Source organism: Lingula anatina, chromosome 1 (genome assembly GCF_051362555.1).
Source record: "Lingula anatina isolate TDL-2025a chromosome 1, LinAna3.0, whole genome shotgun sequence".
Classification (NCBI taxonomy): Eukaryota; Metazoa; Brachiopoda; class Lingulata; order Lingulida; family Lingulidae; genus Lingula; species Lingula anatina.
In genome coordinates, this window is record NC_141767.1 from 13078790 (window position 1) to 13101925 (window position 23136).

Genomic DNA, 23136 nt, shown 5'->3' on the forward strand with positions numbered 1-23136 from the left:
CTTTTACTTATTTATTTATTCTTAAAAATTGCTATCCAAAGAAACATGTTACCTTATGCCCTCCAATTGGCGGCAATTTGGTTCAATTAACAAACTAAAAGAAGCCTGACATCTCATCGACTTTAAATCCAGGGATGCGCTGAAATTTTACACCAAAGGAAAACCCGAGTCAACAAGTTCTTTCAAGGATGGGTGCGCAAGCTACCCCAGCAGTCTTCTGCTGTTAACAAGTACTTTGTCAACATATTGACTTGAATGGCAGCATTGATTACTTGCTGTGTGTAGGGTTGACTTACAGGTGTGAATTGACTGGGTTTTGTCTCTGGCCAGGAAGTAGTGCACTGTCAAGTCGGCAGCAGGACCAGATTGTCATCACCCTCAGCCTCCTTGTGCTGATTAGCTTTTTCAAGGGAGTTTTGAAGAGGAAAAAAAACAATAGGTCGTGGTAGTGCATCCCCATGCACTAACGACCTTAAGCCAACTTTCAGAAGCGTCTGCAGCATATTACTATCTGACATCTGATCTAATCAAAGTAATGATAAATAAGTGTCATGGGAAAGCTTGCATCTTTAAAATTCCATCTGATATTTTAAACACATCACTTATCCCTGCATTGTTAAATGCTGGTGAAATTTTGCAGTTCATATAACTATATTGAAAAAAATTAAAAATTCCCCACTATTTGAGACAATCTTTGGCCATGAGACAACATTATACCACATGCAACCAGCAACAACCTAACAGACAGTAAGATAGAACCTATTGATTCCCAACATACAAATGATACACCATAATTATCATGTTCAAGGCACTTGTGAAGCAAAATGTGTGGAAAATTCTCAGTTTGCCTTCTTAATCAACTGACAAGGTCTCATAATCAGAGAGGTGTACATATTTTTTTCATCATCTTTCCATTGCATTGAAAAGTTTGATTCCTTTTTCTTGTTAAAATTAAGAAAATTAAGCAATATCCAACATCCAACTTCAATTGAAATATGTTCTGGTGGTCTATGTTAAAAGTTGCTGTCTAAATTGTGACGTAATGTAAATCCAAAAGTAAACAATTCTCAACTCAATACACCAATGCTACTAGGGTAATTGAAAATCTGTAATATAATATCTTCATCAAGTTTGTGACCCTGCTCTGCCATCTATCAATTTCCTTACTTCATTTACCAATATTTTAACAGGTGGACCTTTTATCACACGACATAATGCACTATTGCCAAGTGCATAATACTCCTCTGGTCTAGTAAGCATCCAGGAAATTACACGGTATATAAAATAATGTGACACTACCAGCATCTTAAGAAATCATTAGACACATCTGCACTTGAACCAGTTTAAGATGAGCATTTATGTACACTTTCAGGAAAAAAAGGTGGCTTCCACGCTGTATGATAATTAATCCTCTTGAATTTTTATTTCATGGCTTGCATCACTTTACAGTATATGGGCTGAATTGTTGGTACAAAATACTCCATAAAAACTTTAACCTTACCTTATCAGTGAGAAAATGCCATTTAATGCCTTTATCAGACTTTCATCATTTCAGTTTTTCCCATTGAAATTCATTACTATCTCTAACCTTTGAAAATCCCTGAGCGTGATCTGGAATTTCAATGCGTTTTTTTTACAACCAATGAAGTTCAAGTGTCAAGAACGGTATATTTAAATCATATAATGCTTTTTAGTCACAAACTTAATTAAAATACAAAAATTTACACTATGCCTTAAACTTATGAAGCAAGGATAGATTCCCTGTAAGGAATATAAACCACATCTACTAGTTTCTTATACTACTCAAATCAAGTTGATGTACCAAAAGGTAAACCAAATTAATCTCTTGGTCAGCCAAAGAATAACTTCAAAACTGCACCTTCTTCAAATTTCTTGTCACTCAACCTATTAATCTGTCCCTCCAGTTCTTTAAAGTCCAACAAATGATGTAGTAAATATTCAAATGAGCATTGGCAGAAATGGTTGAGGGATATACTTATAAATATATAGCACAAAAAAAAAGTAAAAAAAAAAATTTAATATTTTTTCTTTTTACTTTGGTATTTCTTTAAGTTATGCTATTTGAAGCTACGTGATAGTGTTTGGTTAGGTTTAGTAGCAAAGATTTGACTTAATATGTAACTTGAAGTTCCTTTATGAGTTCATAACTTTGCACAACCATTTTCATATATAGTAAATCTTGCATGGTATAGTAATTTCTTTTCACTTTTTCATTTGATCTTTTCCCACTTATATACTTCTGGAGGTAACACACTTCCACTTTTTGCTAAATATTTTTATTCATAATGAAGTAAACCATCTGAATAAACTTATTACATTTGGTTTCAGTGGTGAGTAATACAAAAACAAACACAGGTCTTTAAGAACACACAAGATGTATATTTGTGTACAAATCTTATATACATTTATAAATGTACACCATATATAAAACATTTACAAGATGAAAAAATATTCTTTTAAGGTTAATGATAGTGAATTTGCATGTAACTTTAAAAAACCCACAAATAAGTCAAACATGCCCTCCATGTTTGAAGGATGTAGAAAACTTTGATTTTGAATATCTGCTGGCTTCACTATTCCAAAAAAATATTTCCTCAATTTTATTGAAAAAATTGAATCACTGAGATTCCCCTTTGGCATTACACTTCAAATCTAAATTGCTCACCAACAGATGAAGATGATACTGATCTCGTCTTGCCATGTGAACCATTGGCAATTTGGCATTTCTGTACAAAAAGAGAACATGCTTTCTATCAAGATAACAGTGAATTTTTTTCTCTACTTAAAAAAACCTAACGTACCTAAAAACCCTTAACGCTAGAATTTTGATACTTGCACAAAACATCTGATAAAGCCATGTGGCTACTGAACCAATGTAACAAAACACTTTGTGAATGCCAACATATTGGAAGATTAAAAGAAATCACATTTTTCATTTAAAAAACGTAATTTGAAGAATGCCAGATACATATATGTATCTAACTGAACAACTGAAAAACAGTTTATAACTCTTAGTTATTTCAATCTGCCATGTAAACATGCCTGAACACTTTTGATTAAATCAGCAATTCCTCCATCATAAAAACAACAAAAACAAAAATATGCATATTTTTCATTACAAAGTCTTTAAAGAATGACATAAACATGGTTTGATTTTTACCACATTTCTTTTTTTTTAACCATTGGTGTAAAAGTGCAACTGCAGTCTTTTCATTAAGGTTTCATCTTAACCAGTGGTATATTCTTTGAAGTTAGACACTTATCACACACCCACTCAGCATATACCTCATGTGTTAACATTTGGTAGGCTGCCTCTGTTAGTCCTGTACATATACGATGAAACCAAAAGTTACATCCACTTTCACATAAAATTGCTTGGTCATTGTCATGTACCTCTTTGTGGCAGATTCCACATGGATAAATAGGTGGCGCATTGGGGTTGGAAGGGTTGAACACCATTGGTTGATTTGGAGGGTACACTTTTTGTGCGTTAGGACCACTTGGGTGCGGTCCACCAGGGTGAGGTCCCTGAGGACCATGAGGGGGTGGCATCTTATTCATCATGTTACGGTGCTGGATCTGTTGTTGAAGTTGTTGCTGTTTTTGTTGCTGCTGCTGATGCTGTGATGATGTGATATTCAACTGTTGCTGCGGCGGAGGAGGGTCGTCAAAAGGGTTCCCTGCCACTATGGTTTCACCTCCTGGTAGAAGGGATGGGGGAACCAGATCTGGAAGGCTGTTTGGGCTTGGCTGAAAAAATAATAATAAAAATAATAATAATAATAAACAGTTTCTAGAGAACTAAATTGTTTTGGTTGCAAAGTTACAGACTCTCAAGATACTACAGAGTTCACTTCGATGTTACAATGTTATTCGGAACGACTTCATACAGCATACTGGAAGAAATTACACAATCTTTCTTAAACATTTTTTCTTTAAATTTCATAAGATACAACCATTAATTTAGATGATTACATGAATGTCTGATATATCCTGATGGAAACCATTAGTAAGATACTGCCACTCATTTTTGTTCAGAGATTGTGATAAGCATGACAGTATCTAAGAAATAGAAAATCAATAGGGATTTTTTATTTTGTGAATGCAATACAACACGCCTAACTTGAACTGAAAAGGAACTCCAGAACCTGCATTTTTTAATCAATACAGTAAATAGCAATGTTTTTAAGAAAACATACACTGGTCTTGCACGTTGCTATCCCTCACAAAAGAACATTATTCTCCTAAGTGCAATGTGGTATTCTAAATATCATCTCATCTTCTGCCACACCAGACTGTAATCCTTGAACTTTTCTCAATTGTAAGTGAAAAAGCCAAACTTGCACAATATATGAAACCATCAATTCTTTTCATGCAACTGTTGCAAATAAAAGTCAAAGCATCCCACCCTTTCATACAATACTGCAGAGGTTTTTGTGCCACAGTTAAACAACAAATCCCTTTGAAACTGTAGTTCAACAAAGACCTGACACCAACATTTCAATCTCTTCAAACGGAAAAGTAGGTCGCATTTTTTCTTTCCCTTATTTTCAATCAATGACACGGTTGAGATGCTAGACACTTAGGCAGCTGGAATTCACTCTGGTGGTTTAACTGTACAGCTACCAATGGGAGTTGAAATTGGAGATTGACTTCAAATTCAATGAGACAAGAGGGCTTCCAGTCAGGGAACAAAGATCTCCATCTGGACAGATATAGGATAAAGCACAAACAGTCTGGAACCAAGGGCAATGAAGGACGCTGAAGACTCAATCAATACACACACATTCTTTACAATCTAGGGTGGGGCCCTTTTTGGGGAAAAGGGTAAAAAAATACTCATTATTTATTTACAATAAGGAGATATATATACAAAAAGATCTAATTTAATTGTAAAATTCAAAGCAGTAAAAACGGAATTTCTCTATTTCACTCTCTTTTTTTGTATGATAAAAGTGAGCCATAGAAAGAGATGCCAGTGATTCAAAAGAAACAGAACCTCATAAAGGGATGAACAGGTATAAGCATCACCACATCCAAATGAGTAAAAATCAATAACAAGAAAATCAATAACATAAAACAATAAGATAATAAACCAACAAACGAAAACATTCCTGCAAAACAGAATGCCCTTAAAAGTAACGGACAATCCAACAGCCAATTTGATTTGCCTCAAAGGATGTTAATAAAGACAACAAGCCAGAGGGGCAGAGAAGAGAGAAAAACTCACTTTATACTAGTTTCTAAACTCCTCTGACCTTAGGTCTAGGTGACATACACACCTAGTCTGTACCACAGAACAGTCTGTACCACTGTATGAGCACTTGAAAAACAGTCATTATTTATGCAAATAAACAATATCAATACTGGTCAATAAATGTGATGAAAATGGATGCAGAGTAATTACACAGCTTAATTGGTTGTAATTTTGATGTATCAAAGACAGCAGTAATGGATTTAGTTTGTTGACATTTTTCTTAATCAATAGTCCCCAGGAAGAGTCAAAGATTTATTCTTTCCTAATTTTCCTTGTGGTCATCACTTTATAAGATAACATCACAAATTGCACTTTTGTTCTGAATCCAGTCTGGGCAATCCAACCTGTCTACTTCAGTCCAAACAAGTGACATACACTAAAATAGTAATATAAAATTTAAAATACTTATATTCCTGAATAGTTACTAAACTCTTCTCAAAAGTTTTGGCATCTAAAGATGTTACAAGAAATATCATGACAGTAATGACTTGATCTTATCAATGGGCAAAAGTGATCAAACTTTGGGATACATAATTTTATAATCACAAAAATTATATTATTATAAAGCATATGTGGTATTTTTACTGCATAGAACAAAAGAGAAGGCTGCTTTTTAATTTTGTTGCTACCACTCAATAGGACTGTTTAATTTAAAGAAACTATGACTTAAAAAAATACAGTATCTGTAAAATTCACAATTTTCCCCCATCGAAAAGATTGAGTAATTACTGTAAGCTATGTTCAGTGGAAGCACATAAAGTCTTCATCCAAACATATTATTAGGATTGTATCCTATGATGGAGTTGTTGCATGCTGTTTATTCAAGTATAAAAGAATTTCTGTTATTTGTCATAAGCTGTCTGAAGCTAACGGTATTTCTCATTTTTTGGGTCAAATTCAATTTAATTGTGAGGCTGAATTCATCCCATTCAATATACTAGAAGTTTTCTTCTTGACTTTAATCCCCAAACCCAGCAAGTTTGATCATTAATGGAATCCTGGCTCACACAAACATGCAGATGCGTTCACCAAAAGCTGACTAATGAAAAAAAAAAAAAAAAAAAAAAATCATTCTTTTGCTGAGATTTTTTTTTCTTTTTTCTTTAATGCTAAATCAAGAATTATGTTAGTGTTACCTCAGGGAAGTCTTGCCTGCTATACCAAGGTTCCCTCAAATTTTTATCACAGGGAGAAGGGAGGGAACAAACGGAAAAATGTCACTTTGAATCACTGTATTAAAAACTACAGGACACCTTTCATAAAAGTGCATAAACAGAAAACCTGCGTTTTGTCAATAACATCCCCATTAAAGGCTGTTCAATCATTTAAACTCAAACAATTTCAGCTTTTCCTGCCAACGAGTGTATTAATTAATTTGATTCATTATAACATGGCCATCCTTCCCCATTGGAATCTACCATTACCTGCACCATCATCATGTTAGCCATCATCATGTTGTCTTCATAAATCTCTCTTTTCTTGATTAAAATATCAGGACATTAAAAAAATCAGCAAAACCTCTGGAAATTATCCACTAGTGTATAGGCCTACAAATAAAGCCTATTTCCTCGCATTGATGGCTTTAATTTTCTGGCTTGGATGTTCAAGAATTTTGAAGAAGACTATAAAGAGTACTCTGATGAGATTAACTGTCACGTTATTGGCTTCAGTTTTCTGACCTGGATGTTCGAGAAATATTAAGAAGCGGATACAGCATATTCTGATGAGATTAACAATATGTATGATAAAGTCCGCTGATGTATCAATTAGAAGTTAAATATCCATGCGATTGGATCTTAATGCACTCTTGATCCAATAATCTTGCGTATCACATTCAGATGTACGACTACACGTTCCTAGCCAGGAGGAAATTTGCTATCAGTCGGACCATTTGCTTAGATTATCAATAATCCCTGTAAACACAAATTCTACGATACAGAACTTGGCTGGCCACTGGGTTAATATATATTTATGTATATATACTCCAGTGTAGAAGTGAACCTAATCTGCCAGTTCGTACCAGTCCACCATGTCCTTATTTCTTTCCGCAGGCAAAAGACTTGATAACTTGATAAATCATGAATCCTTTAGTAGGGAGTATGAACGTTTCTGAATTAATCCAAACATCCACTTGCTTTCCAAGTGTCTTGATTTGAGACCTTTGGTATTTTCCTGATGGTGCATGCACAGGTTTAAATTAAGTGATCAGTCAGAGCCCCTCCTCTCCTGTTGCTACCTGGACTAAGCTGTGTATTTGTAGGTATCCTCTTCCCCTCACCTATCCACAACTAACTCTGTCCAGAAATTCAGAATCTGGTCAAATTACACGGGCCAGGATGTGTTCCATTAAAACTACCACAATCACCTCCTCCCTATTCTTTGCACCCCATAGTTGATAGTGTTAATTGACCACACTGCTAAAAAGAAGCCAGCATCTTATGAATCAAATCCTTCTTTCAAGGTGGTGCTTATTGTCCCTTTATAATGCAATTACGATGTGTGCCTCTTGTGAGTTCACATGTATTCAGGCCCTAAGCCCACTGAAAAATCCCTGCTAGCCCCTTCAGCAGTCAGTAAGCCAGCTCTCCATCAGTGTGTATACAGTTATCTCTCCTCCTAAGCCTCAAGATACAAGTGTCTCCTACCTACTACAACAAATTCTGTAGCAGACCCTGGTAGTGCTCAGGTGATAAGATCAGTAAACTTATTGCTGGTGTGATCAGGCTTGCTCTACACCTATGTCATAAGGCCAGTCAGCAGATTACCCCAGGTAAAAGTAACCTGGGCTTGGATTTCTAAAGGTCCTGCAGATAAATAAACATCATTTGATATGTGCTCTATTGCCCGTTTTGTATCCCCGAGCATAGAACTTTCTAATGTGATAGACATGCATGTTACTGGCTCAAGTATTTTAATAACTGTAGCATAAGAAAGTGATCAATATAGACGAGTGACGGAGTAGGGTTTGGACAATAGAGGGTCTCAATAGGGTATTTACAGTCTGCGGTAGTGGAGACAGCCTGTTTGAATCGGGGCATCATGTGCATCATTTGCTCAGGTAAATGGAGGCCCATACACTGCCTCAGCTCACCTGAATGCCTTGTCTGCTTTTACACAGCTAATATTTTAACTTCATTTTCCAACATAGTAATCATAAGCAATGGCTTAATGCTAATTTTCCACACAAGTGAGGGTGACACAAAGGGCTTGAATGGGCTGTTTAGCACCACAAATCGGGGTTTTATATTTTCCTTTCAAACCTCAATTGTCCAAACCTGTTTTTAAAATGCAATCTTGAGAACTTGTTTTATAACAAGGGTATTAGCTTAGTTAAACATGATATGCATGGGACATATAAAACACATACTTCCACCACTATTGAAGTGACTTAGAAGTGGAATTCCTTTATGTTGTTTTTGCAAAAGAGGCTGATACTGCGACTAACCAGCATACTCAAAAATAATGGGCACCCACTTCTGAGTTTTTTATAAGTGTTACTATGTCAATTTAAAAACCATTGGCATTGGGGCCTATCATTAACCTTAATGCTTTACAAAAATGCTACTGTGAAATTGCGTGCCAAGTGGCATACACAAAGCAACTTATGTGCTTTAAATTTCTTCTCAATTTCTTCCCTTATTTTTTAAAGAATAACAATACAATTTATGTCCTGCTGTGTTAAAGAAATATATTTTGAAAGTATCAGGTGTCTTCTAAGTGTATCACCTTGTCAATTCTTTTTTGCCCCTGCCTATGAATAGCATGAGTGGAGTTGTGGCCTCCTCCCATGGTGAAATCTTGATTCAAAGCAGCCACTTCATGCTACATCATTATTAAGCCATCTATGATGATAATTTTTTTAAAAGATTTACACAATGCTCATCAAGGCGTGCGAGCCAATTGTTAATAACTCAGTGCATTTTCATTTCTTATTATTTACCCCACATTGAAATTACAAAAAAAGATTCCTTTTTTTGCCTAATCCTTTGTCCTCAGAACAGTGGGAGGTTTTCACTGATTTGGTGTTTCGTATCTGGTAGCACATCTATCTTGAAAGGTTCTATAAATTATTTACACTTTATTTAGTCAAGTGCCAGGTTTTTTGCTATTAGCAGCAAAGAATGATCAATATGCAGAGGTGTTCCAAATGCTTTCCCATCCAGATTCTGGGCCTTGTAGGCCGTAGTAGCAGTCAGGGAAAGTGCATGATGAATTTGCAACTAATGAGTTTGCCACAGGGGCTCGCAGACTGCCAATGTGTCCCCAAAGAGAGACATTGACATTCACAAGATCAGTGCACTGTTAAACAATAATCTTCTCAAATGCATGAGCAACTGAGACCCTACAATGACTTCCCCACTGAAACCCCGGCAAAGAGATCAATATTAATAAACTTATGAACCCTCTCCTAAATCAGGATTCACTCCCAATAAAATGAGATATTTTTTTTCATTTTCTTTATGTTATCACAGGTCATAAAGGTAACACCAGGTTACCCATCTCATCTAGGTTCAATATAGGATTTTAGCTATTTTTACCAAATGCTAAAAATAATTTTAAAAAAGAAAAAACATTTGATTATTCACCACTGATTTTTTTTTTTAATATAAAAAATATGATGGTACAAAATTGAAGTAGACACTACGGCTAGCATAGATACAAGCTTTGAACATTAACGTTAAAAAATACAGATTCACTGGCTATTTGTAAAAATCGATAACTACAGAGATTTAAAAATTCCGTTTGAAAATTGCCAAAAATTTTCATCTGAACACCAGGAGAAACCTATCAAAAAATAAGTAAATGAATGTATACATTATGTAAGTTAAAGGGATAATAACTCTTCATATGAGATCTATATTTCACAATAAAAACATTGTGAAGAACTCACAGAAATATAATATATTCTTTTTTACCACAAAAACGGCAGTTATAGCTCTTATTCTGATATCCGAGCTTGTCTTTAGACCACGTGACCTCCATTGAAGGCTATACTCTGTTAAAATCTCTTAAGAGATTTTAACAAAAAACCAAACTTTTTAGAAAAAAACCAGGGACTAACTTTGAATGTAAAAATGGATTCATTAACCATTGGTAAGTATGGGAAAATTGTTGTTTACTCCAGGAAAATTCATTTTTTGGCCGAAACGAAGAGTTATTATCCCTTTAAGCAGTTTCTTTAAGTGCATTAAAATTTTTCATTAAAAGCTTGTTCTCAAATACATATTCATTTCATCTTGCTATAAAGGGTAAATTGGTGAAAACTTCCGAAAGAATAATTTCTATATAACTGTCCATCTAAGCATTTCAGTATTGTTACAATACAGAACATCCTTAAAAATTCACAAAAGAATATACTTTGGTTTTACAGGGGTGAATTGTTTGGAAATACCTCCTAATCCTACAAGATGAGTTCTAACTTTTGAGAAAAATAAATCAAGTTGCACTCTTGTTTGAAATTCATCTGTAACGATTAAAACTAAAACAGAAATATGAGTTCACTTTAAATACTAATTTTCAATGTATCTAAAGGTAAATATGAAGGAAAATGATTATGGTTTGACAGTTACAAATTATACCAATGTTTCAGATGGCAAGGACAAAAAGTCGATCAGACTATATACAGACACTTTAAGTACAGTATTAATACAGAACAAACTAGACCCTCAGCCTCTGTTTATCTTGATGGATCTGAACTCAACCAAAATATACAATATGACATCATAAATTCCCACTCTAGCGGTTTAAACTATCTGTATCTCAAGAAATATTCAAGTCTTAGGGTTCCACACCTCACACTTCTTAAATATCTATTCAGTTTGACCAGCATTTATTTAAGGTGTGTGGGATATGCTAGGTGGGATGCAATTTTCTTATCTCAACTGATGCAATCTCAAATGAATGCATCACAATTATCACAATTTCTGCAATTCTAAGCAGTATTACAATACAAATGTACAAGCTTTCTGTAAAATTGTAAGTTGATGTGTAACTCACTTCAACAAGTGCAATAATTGTCATGACTATTAAGAGGCAACAATATGGCTAAAAAGGAGTCCTAAAATGGAGAAAAACAATTTATAAGAGTAGACTCCATTCACCAGTAACTTTATTTTCTATCCTCAAAGTAGTGATCTCTCAATCCCCCCCCCCACCCCACATACCCATACAACTATTTTCATTCAACCTTTCCTTATCAAAAAAGAGTGAAAGCTTTAAGCAGACAAAAATAAACCAAATTAGACTGTGAAACTGGCAAATATAAGGACATTTAACAGAAAAAAAGTCCCTCTAAAATAGATAAGTAACTTTTGTAAAAACAATTTCGATCACGCAGATTTTTTTTAAAGGAAGCATTTTTTTTCCAAACAGAGCCACAAAAATATGACTTGGAAGTTACAGAGTGAACAACACATGCTGTACAGCAGGCCATAAATGCATAGTGTCTAGATATAAAAATATCTAAGCTACATGTAGATATTCTGTCAGCCTAGGTGGTATTTTGTTAAAAATATAATAAAATATATAGACAGGTATATTTAAACATTATATAATTAGTGTAGTACATATATATAAGAATAACATCACATAGCATGTGCATTCACTCGTCTTAAATTGATTCACAGATAGTGCAAAACTAATACCTTTCACATATGTTCAAACAGTAAACCATGCAAAGACTACAACAGGTGTATATGTTTCTATCCCTTTCAACTTCAGACTATTACTGTAAAAACTGATGAAAGAAAGGAGTGACACTCAAAATATATCTATTCTAGAACTCTTTTTATCATGAAAACAACAATATGTACCTGAGGGTTCGAATTGCTCCCTTGTCTATTAGTCACAGGACTGGATGGTCGACTGGATGAGCTGACTGTCTTCTTCTCACTGCTGATACTCTCTTGGTCACTGTCTATAGAATCTGAAGTAATGGGAAGATAACACTGTCATCCAATGATATAATCATGTATCATTACACATCATAAATTATTATGTAAATGTACCCCAGTACCATGCAAGAACATAGACTGCCATTTTCTACAGTAATCATCCGACCTGTCACCAGGACAAATTGCTGGAGGTGGGAACTTCCTGAAGTATTTTGTTTAAGGTGTAAGCTTTCATTTCATGAAATAATGTCTCTCTTATGGTCTATTATCTACTAAAGCCTGGAGCTGCTTTTCATTCTTTTGGTTTTAGACGTCATGATTAAAGGCTGGAGGAGAAATAATGATATTTATCTATATAAAGGTGATAATCTTTATAATCTGAAAAATGTAAATCATGTACTGGGGTTTATCATCTGAATTTTAAACAGATACTGAAAAATGATTTTGGACCTATTATGCATATCAACAATCTGATTGATACATGTATGCCATATGTGTGGGATATATCTTAACATAGCATACAAATATATTCTACCGCATTAGGTGAACCAAACGGAAAATTTAATAATCTACCCTGGGTAATGATGTTTATCTATCAGTGATGAGAAGGGTCTAGGTCTTCCCAAAGAAGATCAGTTCATATTGTTGCGATGATGTGCACTTTGAATCATCCCTATAACTGCTATGATAACATTTCTATTCTAGGGTTGAGACATATTGAAATGGCACACAGGAATGATAACATTTCTATTCTACATGTAGGTCTGAGACATATTGAACAAGCACACTGGAAACGCTGTTACCAACAGTGAATAATAAACAAGATGTTGATTAAGCATTTAAAACTTCATTAAAAAAAGGGAATGGATTGAGTAACATTAACAACCAGCATGCTCCAGCCTCAGCCACATATATGAGGAGCTTTGGACTTTTTTTTTTTACATACACGTATGATAGTTTAATCTTATATTGCATTGGTTTAATACACATTTTGTAGAAAAAAGTATAAGGCTTCAACTTGATGGTCCTAAGTTAAAAACTACTCATATGCAAAAAGCCAGACGAAGAAAGAGAAGCAGAAGAATAAATCTAAGATTTACAGACTTGCTTGGTGCGCCATAGGCAAAAAGTGCTTTTAAGGGTATCTACTAGGTTTTTCACAAAATATACATTTTAATGGCTACATTAGGTATGTACAGTCTCCACATGTGTACTTTAATGAGTTTGGATTGAACTTCATCTGAGTAATGAATTCCTGCTGCTAATGCTATTTGTATCCTAGGTTGAAATGTGTTTTAAAATACAATAAAAAGAGTGATTAACTCCCAACTTCCTCTGGAGCAGAACATCACCTCATTCACACCACCATGTAAACTATTTAGAAAACAAACAGGTTACTTCTTTTTTAATCCTGTGTTTATATATCTGCATGTTAGCAGCAATGTAAGAAAAATATCAATGATAGAATGCACAACCTGATTTTTCTCCCGTTTCCAGTTCCTGTGCCAGACTGTCCTCGCTCTCTTCAACCGACTCCATATCTATTATCTTCCCTAGTAAAATATCACAGTTGCTGCTGTAATCACACAACCTCAATCTCTTTCAATTTTCAAAGCAAATTAGTTAGTTGATGCTGTGATCATGTCTGCAGTGCCTCTATATCTTTTTTTTTCACAGCAAACTGTCTTACTTCAGTTCAGTTTTAATTTTTTATCAAGTGACGGGCCTCTATTAGTTTTCCCAGCAACATGGCACTGTACCCTGAAGCACTTATCCTTTTGTTCTCTCAGTTTGTTGTCAAATGACTGTCATGTTTCTAAACCCCACAAGGTAATGTGCCTCCTCCAGGTTATAAGGACAATCGGTGTTTCAGTGGCCTAAAAGTAATACAATTCTCTCCTTTTGATTTTCCTAGTAGCATGTCACAGAAGATTTGTCACAGCTGTTGTTGACTTTTTTGTCTCTCTTACTAGTCATCAGTGCAGCAAATGGCCTAGTCACCAGCAATACTGCAGCCAAAAGAACTAGTCACTAGATAGATCTGTCCAGCATATAAAAATACCACACCATGCACAGCTTTATCACTTCTTCTTTAAGTTTGTAAGGAAAAGTATGAAAAATCCCTTAAGCTGTTGCCTTCCTACTCCAGCTATAAAGTGGTGTGGAGTTAATCTTTTCACCTGTTATATTATATTTTTGTAGCAATGCAACAAAGTCAACCTCAATGCACAAGCAATGAATTTACAGAGCCATTCTTTACCCTAAAAAGCACGGTCTGCCAACTGCCCCTCAGCATATATATATACATATATATAAATGCCAGAGTCCTAAATATCAAAATGTTTCCTCTTTTCCAGCAGTGTGACACTAATTATTTTCAAAATCCAACACCATCCCTGTAGTAAAGTCCTCTGAGCTGTGCCAAAATTTCAATGTCCAAACACAGCACACTCTGCCAAAGATCAACCAAATGTTCCATCTGGAGATAGATAACCTGTCACCATGTGATACTACGTAGATAGGACAGGGGAGAAAAATGAACAGAAGGGAGATGACAGAGAGGTATGACAGGTCGACCAGAAGAGAGGGCAATCTGGTGCCCTAGTTTGCATATCACTGTATTGTCTATGCATGCAAATCCACAATCTACATGCAGGTCATGTGCCATAGACTTAATCAACAGAACTTAACACAATAATTCATCCAACACATGGTAGCCTACACAAGGATAGATATATGTTTTTTGCGCTTGCTTTGTATTACTGTGCACAACTGTTTCTCTTGTTAAAAAAAGAATTACTGCTTGTATGCTACTGTGATAGACAGTTCAGCTGCAGGCAAGTCTAGTAATGACATACCCTCATACTATGCTTGTGTTTCCATTTGATATATTACACATTTACACTCAGGCTGGGACTGTGCTGCTCATATTTTTGTATAAATGATATGGCTGAAATATTACAGACTATTCAAAGGATTATTTTAGATTAGGGGAATATTTCATATGTTTACACGACCCCTGACGTGTCTGGATATCATCACCTTCACCTTGGCTGATGAACTGAACTAGTGTCAGAGAGGCATGGTCTCCTCATAGGGACACACCAAGAGTCCGGGTTAGACCTATGAAAGGAATAATACAACATAGCAACATGCATAGAGTGTAATGTTCTAAAATTGGTATTTTGCAGTAATTGGTCACTTGATGTGAAAATAGTTGCGGGAACTGAACATGTGATTTAATGATGAAAATGCTATTCAAAGGTATTGGCAAAATAAGACACAAGTACTTTAAAGCAGATTTTAAAAATTCAACAAGAATTCGGAACTAACATTGTCTTGATGCTAAAACACACACAAAAAACCTTGATAACCATACCTCTAAACCATTTTTTAAATGAAATACAAAAGTCTATATCATCACAACAAAAGATTTCTCTGCAAATGACTGAATATCTTAATCTAACAATCTAAAAATCAAAGTACATACAACAGTTTGAAGCTGAAAAAAAAAAAAAAAAAACTCAATTTGCTAAAAATCACCAATAATTTTTTTACTTAAAAAAAAAAAAAATACAGAAAAGAAAATCTAACCAAAACAGCAGGAGACATTGAGCAACTCCATAACCCTGCAAGGCAGCTCTGAAATGTTAGCTCTTACATTTCACTGTATATTTTATGAGTTACTCGTAAATTTTTTTTTCAAGATTTGGTCTTGTTTGACATCAGCTGCTATAGCAATAGTTTTAAATATTTAATCACTTTATGTCTGCTTTTTATATGTTATATGTGGCCATGTGTTACAGCAGAGTAGCTGCTAATGTGTCCAGACACAACAACTCTGAGGGCATTGTGTTAGGAGAGATCACAATTTGTTATAAATACAAGGACAACACTGTTGAAAATGCAATCATGCAATCAAATGACATTTAATCATTAAAAAAAATACAGTTTTGTTCTTTTAAATGCTCAAAACCTAAAAGATAATGTTTTAAAATGCTAACAACATGCATCGCTTAATAAATATCTTTTCTGGATATGACACAAATATTGCCTACTATGTGAATGCAACTAAGATTTAGTATCTCCCTCGGATAGCCATTTGTTTGCAACAGAGGCAAGGTAAGGTCTCTAAACACCTTAAGTTGCAATGTAAAATACTTCTAATTGTGTTTAAAATATCCAATTAAACAAACAAACAAACAAAAAGCCTCAATGGCATATATACCATCAAGTCCTAAAATTACAGTATTAAGAACAGCATGCCCATGCCTTTGAACCATTTCAAAGCAAAACTGAACTTCAACAAAATATCAAACCTCACAATTCAACAATACAAAACTCACTCAAAAATATAAACATGCAAATTTACAGAACTATTTTGACCATTATGTCATTTAGTCTAAAAATTGTTTGTTATGTAATATGTATTGTAAACTAAATTAGCATGCAAACTGACACACAGGGGAGAATGCTTTAATCAGATTTCTACTACATTGTCACCATGCAAAGGCTGTCAAATACTTTAACTCAAGTACAGTATATAACCATGCAATTGCAAACAAATGAGGTTTTATAGTATATAATAACAACATGCAATTTTAATCAATATATCCCTACAAGAACTTCAGCTACCCAACCTATCATGCAAACTCAAAAGTTGACATGCTTATCACACAAATGACACTGTACCTGCTTTGGCTTTCTTATTCTGATTCACTGTGGCTGGTTTTGACATTCTACATGTCTACATCTCAGTCCTGGAGATCAATGAAAACCATGTAATGGGTATAATAACACCTCAAGCTTCACAATATCCACTCTATGTTAGAATATTCTTCAAGTTTTTGTAGGCATATTTTTGGGTCCTTTGAGCACTGCCATGACAAATGGTCCTCTTATCTTAGCACAGTGCCTAAGAAATGCATCATTTTTTAAAGTTGGGACCCAAAATGACCCCCCCCCCCCCCCCACACACACACACATAATATACTCTAAAAACCGTGTAGATCTTTTGCATGTGATGTCTACTACTCACTGATGGACGTCAAAGACTGGATTAACCATGCAGTTATAGCATAACATAAATCCTATGAATGATGAAAATGGATGCATTCAGAACAGTGGACCAGCTGGTCCGAGGGTCAAATATGGCCAACTCATTTGAATACTTCACCAGGAGTCTATTCAGTGTCTATTAGCGGATGTGAAAGTATACAATTTTCCAATAAAAGGAAAGTGCATAGCTAAACTAAAACTTAAGGATTTTAGCATTACTGCTTGTAGTCTACAAACTCTTACTGATATCTTAAGGGTAAAAAAAAAGGCTAAAATGGATAACCTCCACTTATATTTACATGTATATGCTGTTAAACAATAAGATACCAGCTACTTTGCATTTGGAAAGTGAAGTTTAGTGACACTATTGCGTAACGCCTATGGAAAAGGGTCAGCCAGGTACAAAACATACCAAATGTATACCCATCAGGACAGTTTCCCCTGTGAACATTTATACATCATTTCAGGGTTGCAATAAAGACCAATGACTAAAAGACTGATATCTATGATCTTGAAAAAGACTTTAGATTTAGGAATAATTGGACAGCAGCTGATTAATCTAAATTGTGTGATTACGTGCTATTGATACTTACTTTTACAGACCACTCTTATCTCCTGAGCTTCAGATCTTTAAGTATGTTGTACCAGTAGTACTAACTAACAGAGTAAAATGGTAAATACTATAGTACCTGTTTGTACCTGTAGCAGTAATGCTTGGCTTAGAATGACTGTAGACAACTGGCAGGGAGTCAGTGGGTTAACAGGTATTTGGAATATGGGATTTTAATCGATTCTTACCTCTAAATCGCACAGGTTTCCGTCTTGCTCTTGGCATCAGAGAAGTTTCATTATGCCGACGGAGCGTTTTGAAACATTCACTTGTACTACCTACACCAAGCACTTGCTACCATGTCGCGTGCTACCGCCACCTGGTATTGATTTTGTGGGGAGCGAAAGGGAATGTGGTTGTCAAGATAATGATGTAACATATTTGTGCTACAACAGAACATATTTGTTTTGTTTTTGATAATTGATAATAAAAGTTATACAACATAAAACAGTACTGATAGACTACCACTGATTTATACAAAGATAGAGGTACACTTTTCTTTATTCTTAGACGCTACTCTCCTTACGGTTTTTTAAATTCCCAGAACATTGAAAATGGCGGCGCGAGACGATAATATGGCACATGCATCTAGTCCTTCTGTGCCAATCTGCACAGAGCAGAGCAGCAATAGCACCGCACCACATAGGTATGTTGACAGATACAGCTTATGGGCTACTTATGCACAATGTTGTTTGCGATTTTTCTGTTAAGTTTTCGTTGTTGTCAAAAATAAATATTATAAACAAATGCCCGAAATGACCTGCTATCGCAGTTCTGTCAAACTGGGAATGACAGAATTTTTGCGGTAATTAACCATTGTTAATAGTCGAACATCTTGACACTTTTTTGTTTTATAACTTATCTTTTCCTTTAAAATATGGCTGCTTTTTCTTTGGTTGTCAGACTTTAGATCACAGTCTTTCAGTCATATAGATGGAAATTAAGTACTGTATTTGATGCATTTGAAAATAGTTAAAAAAAGTACAAGTCTTGTGACTTGCATTTGGATAGAAAGGTAAAGGAACTCTGCTATTTGTTTTTTAGTATTCAATCTTGTGCTTGAGTTTATTCCAATATTAAGTGCACATGCACAGGTCATACTCTAATAATATAGGTTAGACAATCCTTGGGGAAGTTTTAATTACAAGATTTGGAACTGTGCCTGCATGTGTACATACTGTACAATTGCACATCCCCAGATGCTAGTTAATTGCTGTTGCTCAAACAGTGAACTTAATGTGTCTAAACCATAAGTCCAATAGTATCAGAAATGACACTGACACTTTGTGATACTTGAATTCACCAGTCAAAAGTTTGATTCATATGACTACTTTGGCACAACTGAGAATTGTATGTATGGGAACAGATATACAGGGTAGCTAGAATATGGTTATATGGACTTGTAGGCCTCATGCAGTCAGAAAAGATGCAGAGTGATTTTGTCAGAATATAGATAACCATTTAGCATCTTACATTTGGAGGAATCATTGTATAAATATAAGTATATAGTAGTGTGATTTGCTAATACTGATTATCAAGTGGACACATTGTTTACTGAAACAATCCCCAGTTTACTGTATACTTAGTAAATATAGTAACCACAGGATTGAGTGAACTATGCAATTTTACATTTGAAACACAGAGATAGGAAAACCTATAACACAATTATTTCCAGGGTGATTCTGCAAAGACCCAGCAGTGCAGGTTCTCGCCCAGCAAGTGTGAGCAGTAGCCTAAGCTCTAGTTCAACCAGGGGTCCTCGACCAAACCAGGAAATATGTGTGGGAGAAGAGCTGAGGATTGCAGTGGATATAGCACTGGAGAAATTCAGACTAAATCCAGAACAGAAAGGTAATAAAGACATCAATGTGACCAAAAACACAAAATTTGATATACTTGAAATTTTTAGTTCATTATTGGATGCAGATTAAGCACTTGTTTTTGCAAGTGCATTTCTTCTCTGATGAGCAATGTGACCTAATCTTATTTATTATTGATTAATGTTTGCCATTACATACATACATACATAAATTGGCAGTTAACAATAATATTTTACTGGGCCTTGGATTGATCCCTGCTTTCATTCATAATTGTGTGTGGGTTTGCATGCTTGTATGCATGTAGGTTAAGGTATAATTACGTTTGTATATTGTAACAGATAACCTGTATACATTGCTATTGTTCTTTTGTTTTTTTTTCTCCAGAACTGGAATTTCCTTCTTCTTTCACTGCAACAGAAAGAGCATATGTTCATAGGCTGACAGATGACATGGGACTGAAGTCAAAAAGTAGAGGGTAATTTAATTTATGAATTTCGGGGAAGTAGAGGTTTTCAGTATTTTCAAGTTGTCAATAATATAACACTGAGCAAAAATATAAACACCCAACACAATACTTTGAAATATTTATCAGCAATAAGGGTTATACATATTAAATAATACAAAGTGAATTTGTTGTTCAGTTTGCTACAGATTACTGTCCGTAGCCCATTACAGTCACATAAATAATTTACATATGGCATTTATGTTTATCTTGTATTTATGTTGATTAAATTAGTAAGTTTGATACAATGGATAATTTAATTCAGTTATAAATGTTTTTGTCTGAAATATAATTGACCTTGTCATTGGCACAGACTATTTAAAAATAAAGTAAAGCTTTAAATAATGATAACATATTGTGTTTAAGTATGATAATTTTATCATCAAAGATTCTTTTTAATTTTTCAGAAAAGGATCTAATAGATTTTTAACCGTCTTCAAAAAAGAGGACAAGAAAGCGGCCAATTCCTCTGCCAGATTTCAGCTGACTCACAACTCAAGGCAGCAGATTCACAATCTTATCCAGCGTTTTCCTCTTACCAGCAAGGAAAGGCATGAACTGCTGCCCAGAACTGAGAGGATCACTTCATCTGAAGGTGACTCAGACTTTGTTTTACCTCATATTTCTTTGAATTAGATTGCAGGTAAGATTGAAGAATTAAGATATCTTTAAATGAAAGGCCAAGTCACTAAGCAATCAACCTCTTAAAAGCTTCTTTTAATCTCCTACAGTAGACGGTTTTTATTTGTTAAGAACTTACTGAGAGGTTTTTTACCTATGGCATACCCCCCCCTTGCACATACTGTCTATCCATTTGTCTATCTTTGGAGTAAATCTTATCCAGCCTTCTACTGTAGTTTTCCAATGACAAATTGTGTTTGTTATTAATCTGTGATAAAAATTGACCTCATATCTATTTCTCCCAATAATGGGTATCTGCAGATGTTTACCACATCTCTGATAATTTCATTTTTAGTTCAAATAAAACCTATTAACATATTGCTTACTTACAATCCCTAGGGATGAGAGAACTGGGCAAGACAACCACTGGAAGATTAAACAACGGGGTATCTCAAGTGCCTCCCAAAAGAGGAACATCAGACCTGAATGCATTTAGAGAGACACTGCCTGTCTATCAGATGAGGGAACAAATTGTTAATGCCATAAATAGTCACCAGGTGGTGTTAATATCAGGAGAGACAGGCTCTGGAAAAACAACACAGGTAGATTTGGGGACTGTACTGTAGCTCTACCTGTTTAAATTTTATTTTTTTACTTCAAAGAAAACAAGAAATGTTTTTTTTTATTTATGGGAGAAGATTGATTATCATATGGTATGAGATAAATTCTGTATAATTTTCCTATGGTCTAGGTTCCCCAGATGATTCTGGATGACTGTCACCAAAGAAACAAACCTTGTAGAATGTTCTGCACACAACCTCGCAGGATCTCAGCACTGTCTGTGGCAGAGCGTGTATCTACAGAGAGAGGTGAAAAGATTGGACAGACTGTAGGATATCAAATTAGACTTGAAAGCAGGTAGATCTAGCCATTTGTATCTATTCTTTACTGTTCTTTTTTTTTTAAAGCAATATGGTATTAGACTAAGTGATTGTTTTGTGCATAAATTTTGACTCATTTTATGTAGTTATTTATGACAATTTGGGAAAAACATTTGAATAATTGCTGTGATTGCTGACTCAAGTTGATGTAGTAAGTCTAGAAACTAAAATTTAAGATAAATGTATCATATTTGTGTCTGTTTTGTGTTATTTACAAATAATGATTTTCTTTATGTTCAGGGTTTCACCTAAAACATTACTGACATTCTGTACCAATGGGGTGTTGCTCAGAACACTAATGGGTGGTGAGGCATCCATGAATGCTGTCACACACATTATTGTTGTAAGTGTACCTGGCCTGAACAGCTTCTCTGAGCATGCTACATTTTGACAAATTAGTGATAAACTAGGATATATTTGCATTTTTACCACAGCAGAGACATTTTAACTTGTAAATATCTTAAAGGGATAACAACTCCTTGTATTAGATCCATATTTCACAATAAATACAGTGTAAACAACTGTCAGAAATTTAATACATTCTTTTTTACCACCAGAACCATGGTTTTCGCAATTATTCTGAAATTTGTGACCACATGACTGCCGTAGATGGTTACCCTCTGTAAAAACCTCTTAAGAGATTATTAAAAAAAACCAAACATTTTAGAAAAAAAAAAGAACGGGGACTCGCTTTGAAGATTGGAACCGATTCATTCAACATTGGCAAGCATAGGAAAATTGTTGTTTACTCCAGGAAAATCCATTTTTTTTTTGCCAAAATGAACAGTTCTTATCCCTCAAACATTTTCCTATGTAAGTGAGAACTGTTATATGTATCAAATATGATATGATTTTTGTACTCAAAATGCAATTGAAATAAATGCATGTGTATGGATGTTATTTTTTTCTAAATTGTTATATATATCTAATTAATTTATTATGTTTACCTCTAGGATGAAACTCATGAACGAGACAGATTTAGTGACTTCCTGTTGATTTCACTAAGAGATCTGCTGGCCAAGTACAAGAACTTGAAGGTTATTTTGATGAGTGCTGCTCTCAATACACAGCTCTTTATCAATTACTTTGGTGGATGTCCCATAATTGAAGGTACTGAATTTAAGTCAGAAGGACATTGAGTTTATATTATAAAAGTGTTTTGTGTTGGGCTTAGTTACATAAAAAAATTCAAAGTTGAAAAAACAATAGATGGAATTGTTTGGAATTTGAACATTGTATTTGGGCTGTGTTATTCGATTTCTATCTAAACTGTTACATTTTTTTATTTCAGTACCTGGAAAGCTATTTGAAGTGAAGGAGTATTTTCTGGAAGATGTTCTCAAGATGTATGTAACAATATCACCTAGAAAATGAATTTGTTACATTTAATACTCATGGGAAATTAATTGGAAA

At 34.7% G+C, this 23136-nt stretch overlaps 2 protein-coding genes across 5 annotated transcripts in view; one reads left to right on the forward strand and one right to left on the reverse strand.

The window, feature by feature from the left end:
• Window positions 1-3185: 3185 nt before the first annotated feature.
• On the reverse strand, window positions 3186-18185 carry LOC106170619 (uncharacterized). Of its 4 annotated transcripts, XM_013550579.3 has the most exons (4): window positions 18028-18185; window positions 16864-16931; window positions 12091-12203; window positions 3186-3771 (listed from the first exon to the last, which is right to left on the reverse strand). In XM_013550579.3, exons 2-4 carry the CDS (start codon window positions 16907-16909, stop codon window positions 3235-3237), a joined length of 696 nt encoding a protein of 231 aa, XP_013406033.2. In that variant the 5' UTR covers window positions 16910-16931; window positions 18028-18185; the 3' UTR covers window positions 3186-3234. The 4 variants fall into 4 exon arrangements, with proteins under 4 accessions (XP_013406033.2, XP_013406036.2, XP_013406032.2 ...); XM_013550582.3 differs by lacking the exon at window positions 16864-16931 and having other exon boundaries at window positions 18028-18180; XM_013550578.3 differs by lacking the exons at window positions 16864-16931; window positions 18028-18185 and adding an exon at window positions 13647-14712.
• Window positions 18186-18351: 166 nt separating this feature from the next.
• Window positions 18352-23136, forward strand: part of LOC106171136 (3'-5' RNA helicase YTHDC2) — an 80136-nt gene continuing 75351 nt past the window's right edge. The window contains exons 1-9 of the mRNA XM_086999737.1: window positions 18352-18485; window positions 19515-19690; window positions 20044-20134; window positions 20569-20756; window positions 21182-21384; window positions 21534-21700; window positions 21964-22066; window positions 22677-22833; window positions 23015-23069. Coding sequence (XP_086855863.1) covers window positions 18394-18485; window positions 19515-19690; window positions 20044-20134; window positions 20569-20756; window positions 21182-21384; window positions 21534-21700; window positions 21964-22066; window positions 22677-22833; window positions 23015-23069 — 1232 coding nt within the window. The 5' untranslated portion in view covers window positions 18352-18393. The remainder of the gene's footprint in view (window positions 18486-19514; window positions 19691-20043; window positions 20135-20568; window positions 20757-21181; window positions 21385-21533; window positions 21701-21963; window positions 22067-22676; window positions 22834-23014; window positions 23070-23136) is intronic.

Excerpts from the sequence above, each read along its gene's own strand:
- LOC106170619 (XM_013550578.3), bottom strand. The coding sequence starts at position 13,710 with ATGGAGTCGGTTGAAGAGAGCGAGGACAGTCTGGCACAGGAACTGGAA. Across the intron at positions 12,204-13,646 it reads GGAAACGGGAGAAAAATCAG|ATTCTATAGACAGTGACCAA; the intron begins GTTGTGCATTCT and ends CCATTACTTCAG. Across the intron at positions 3,772-12,090 it reads GGAGCAATTCGAACCCTCAG|CCAAGCCCAAACAGCCTTCC; the intron begins GTACATATTGTT and ends TTATTTTTTCAG.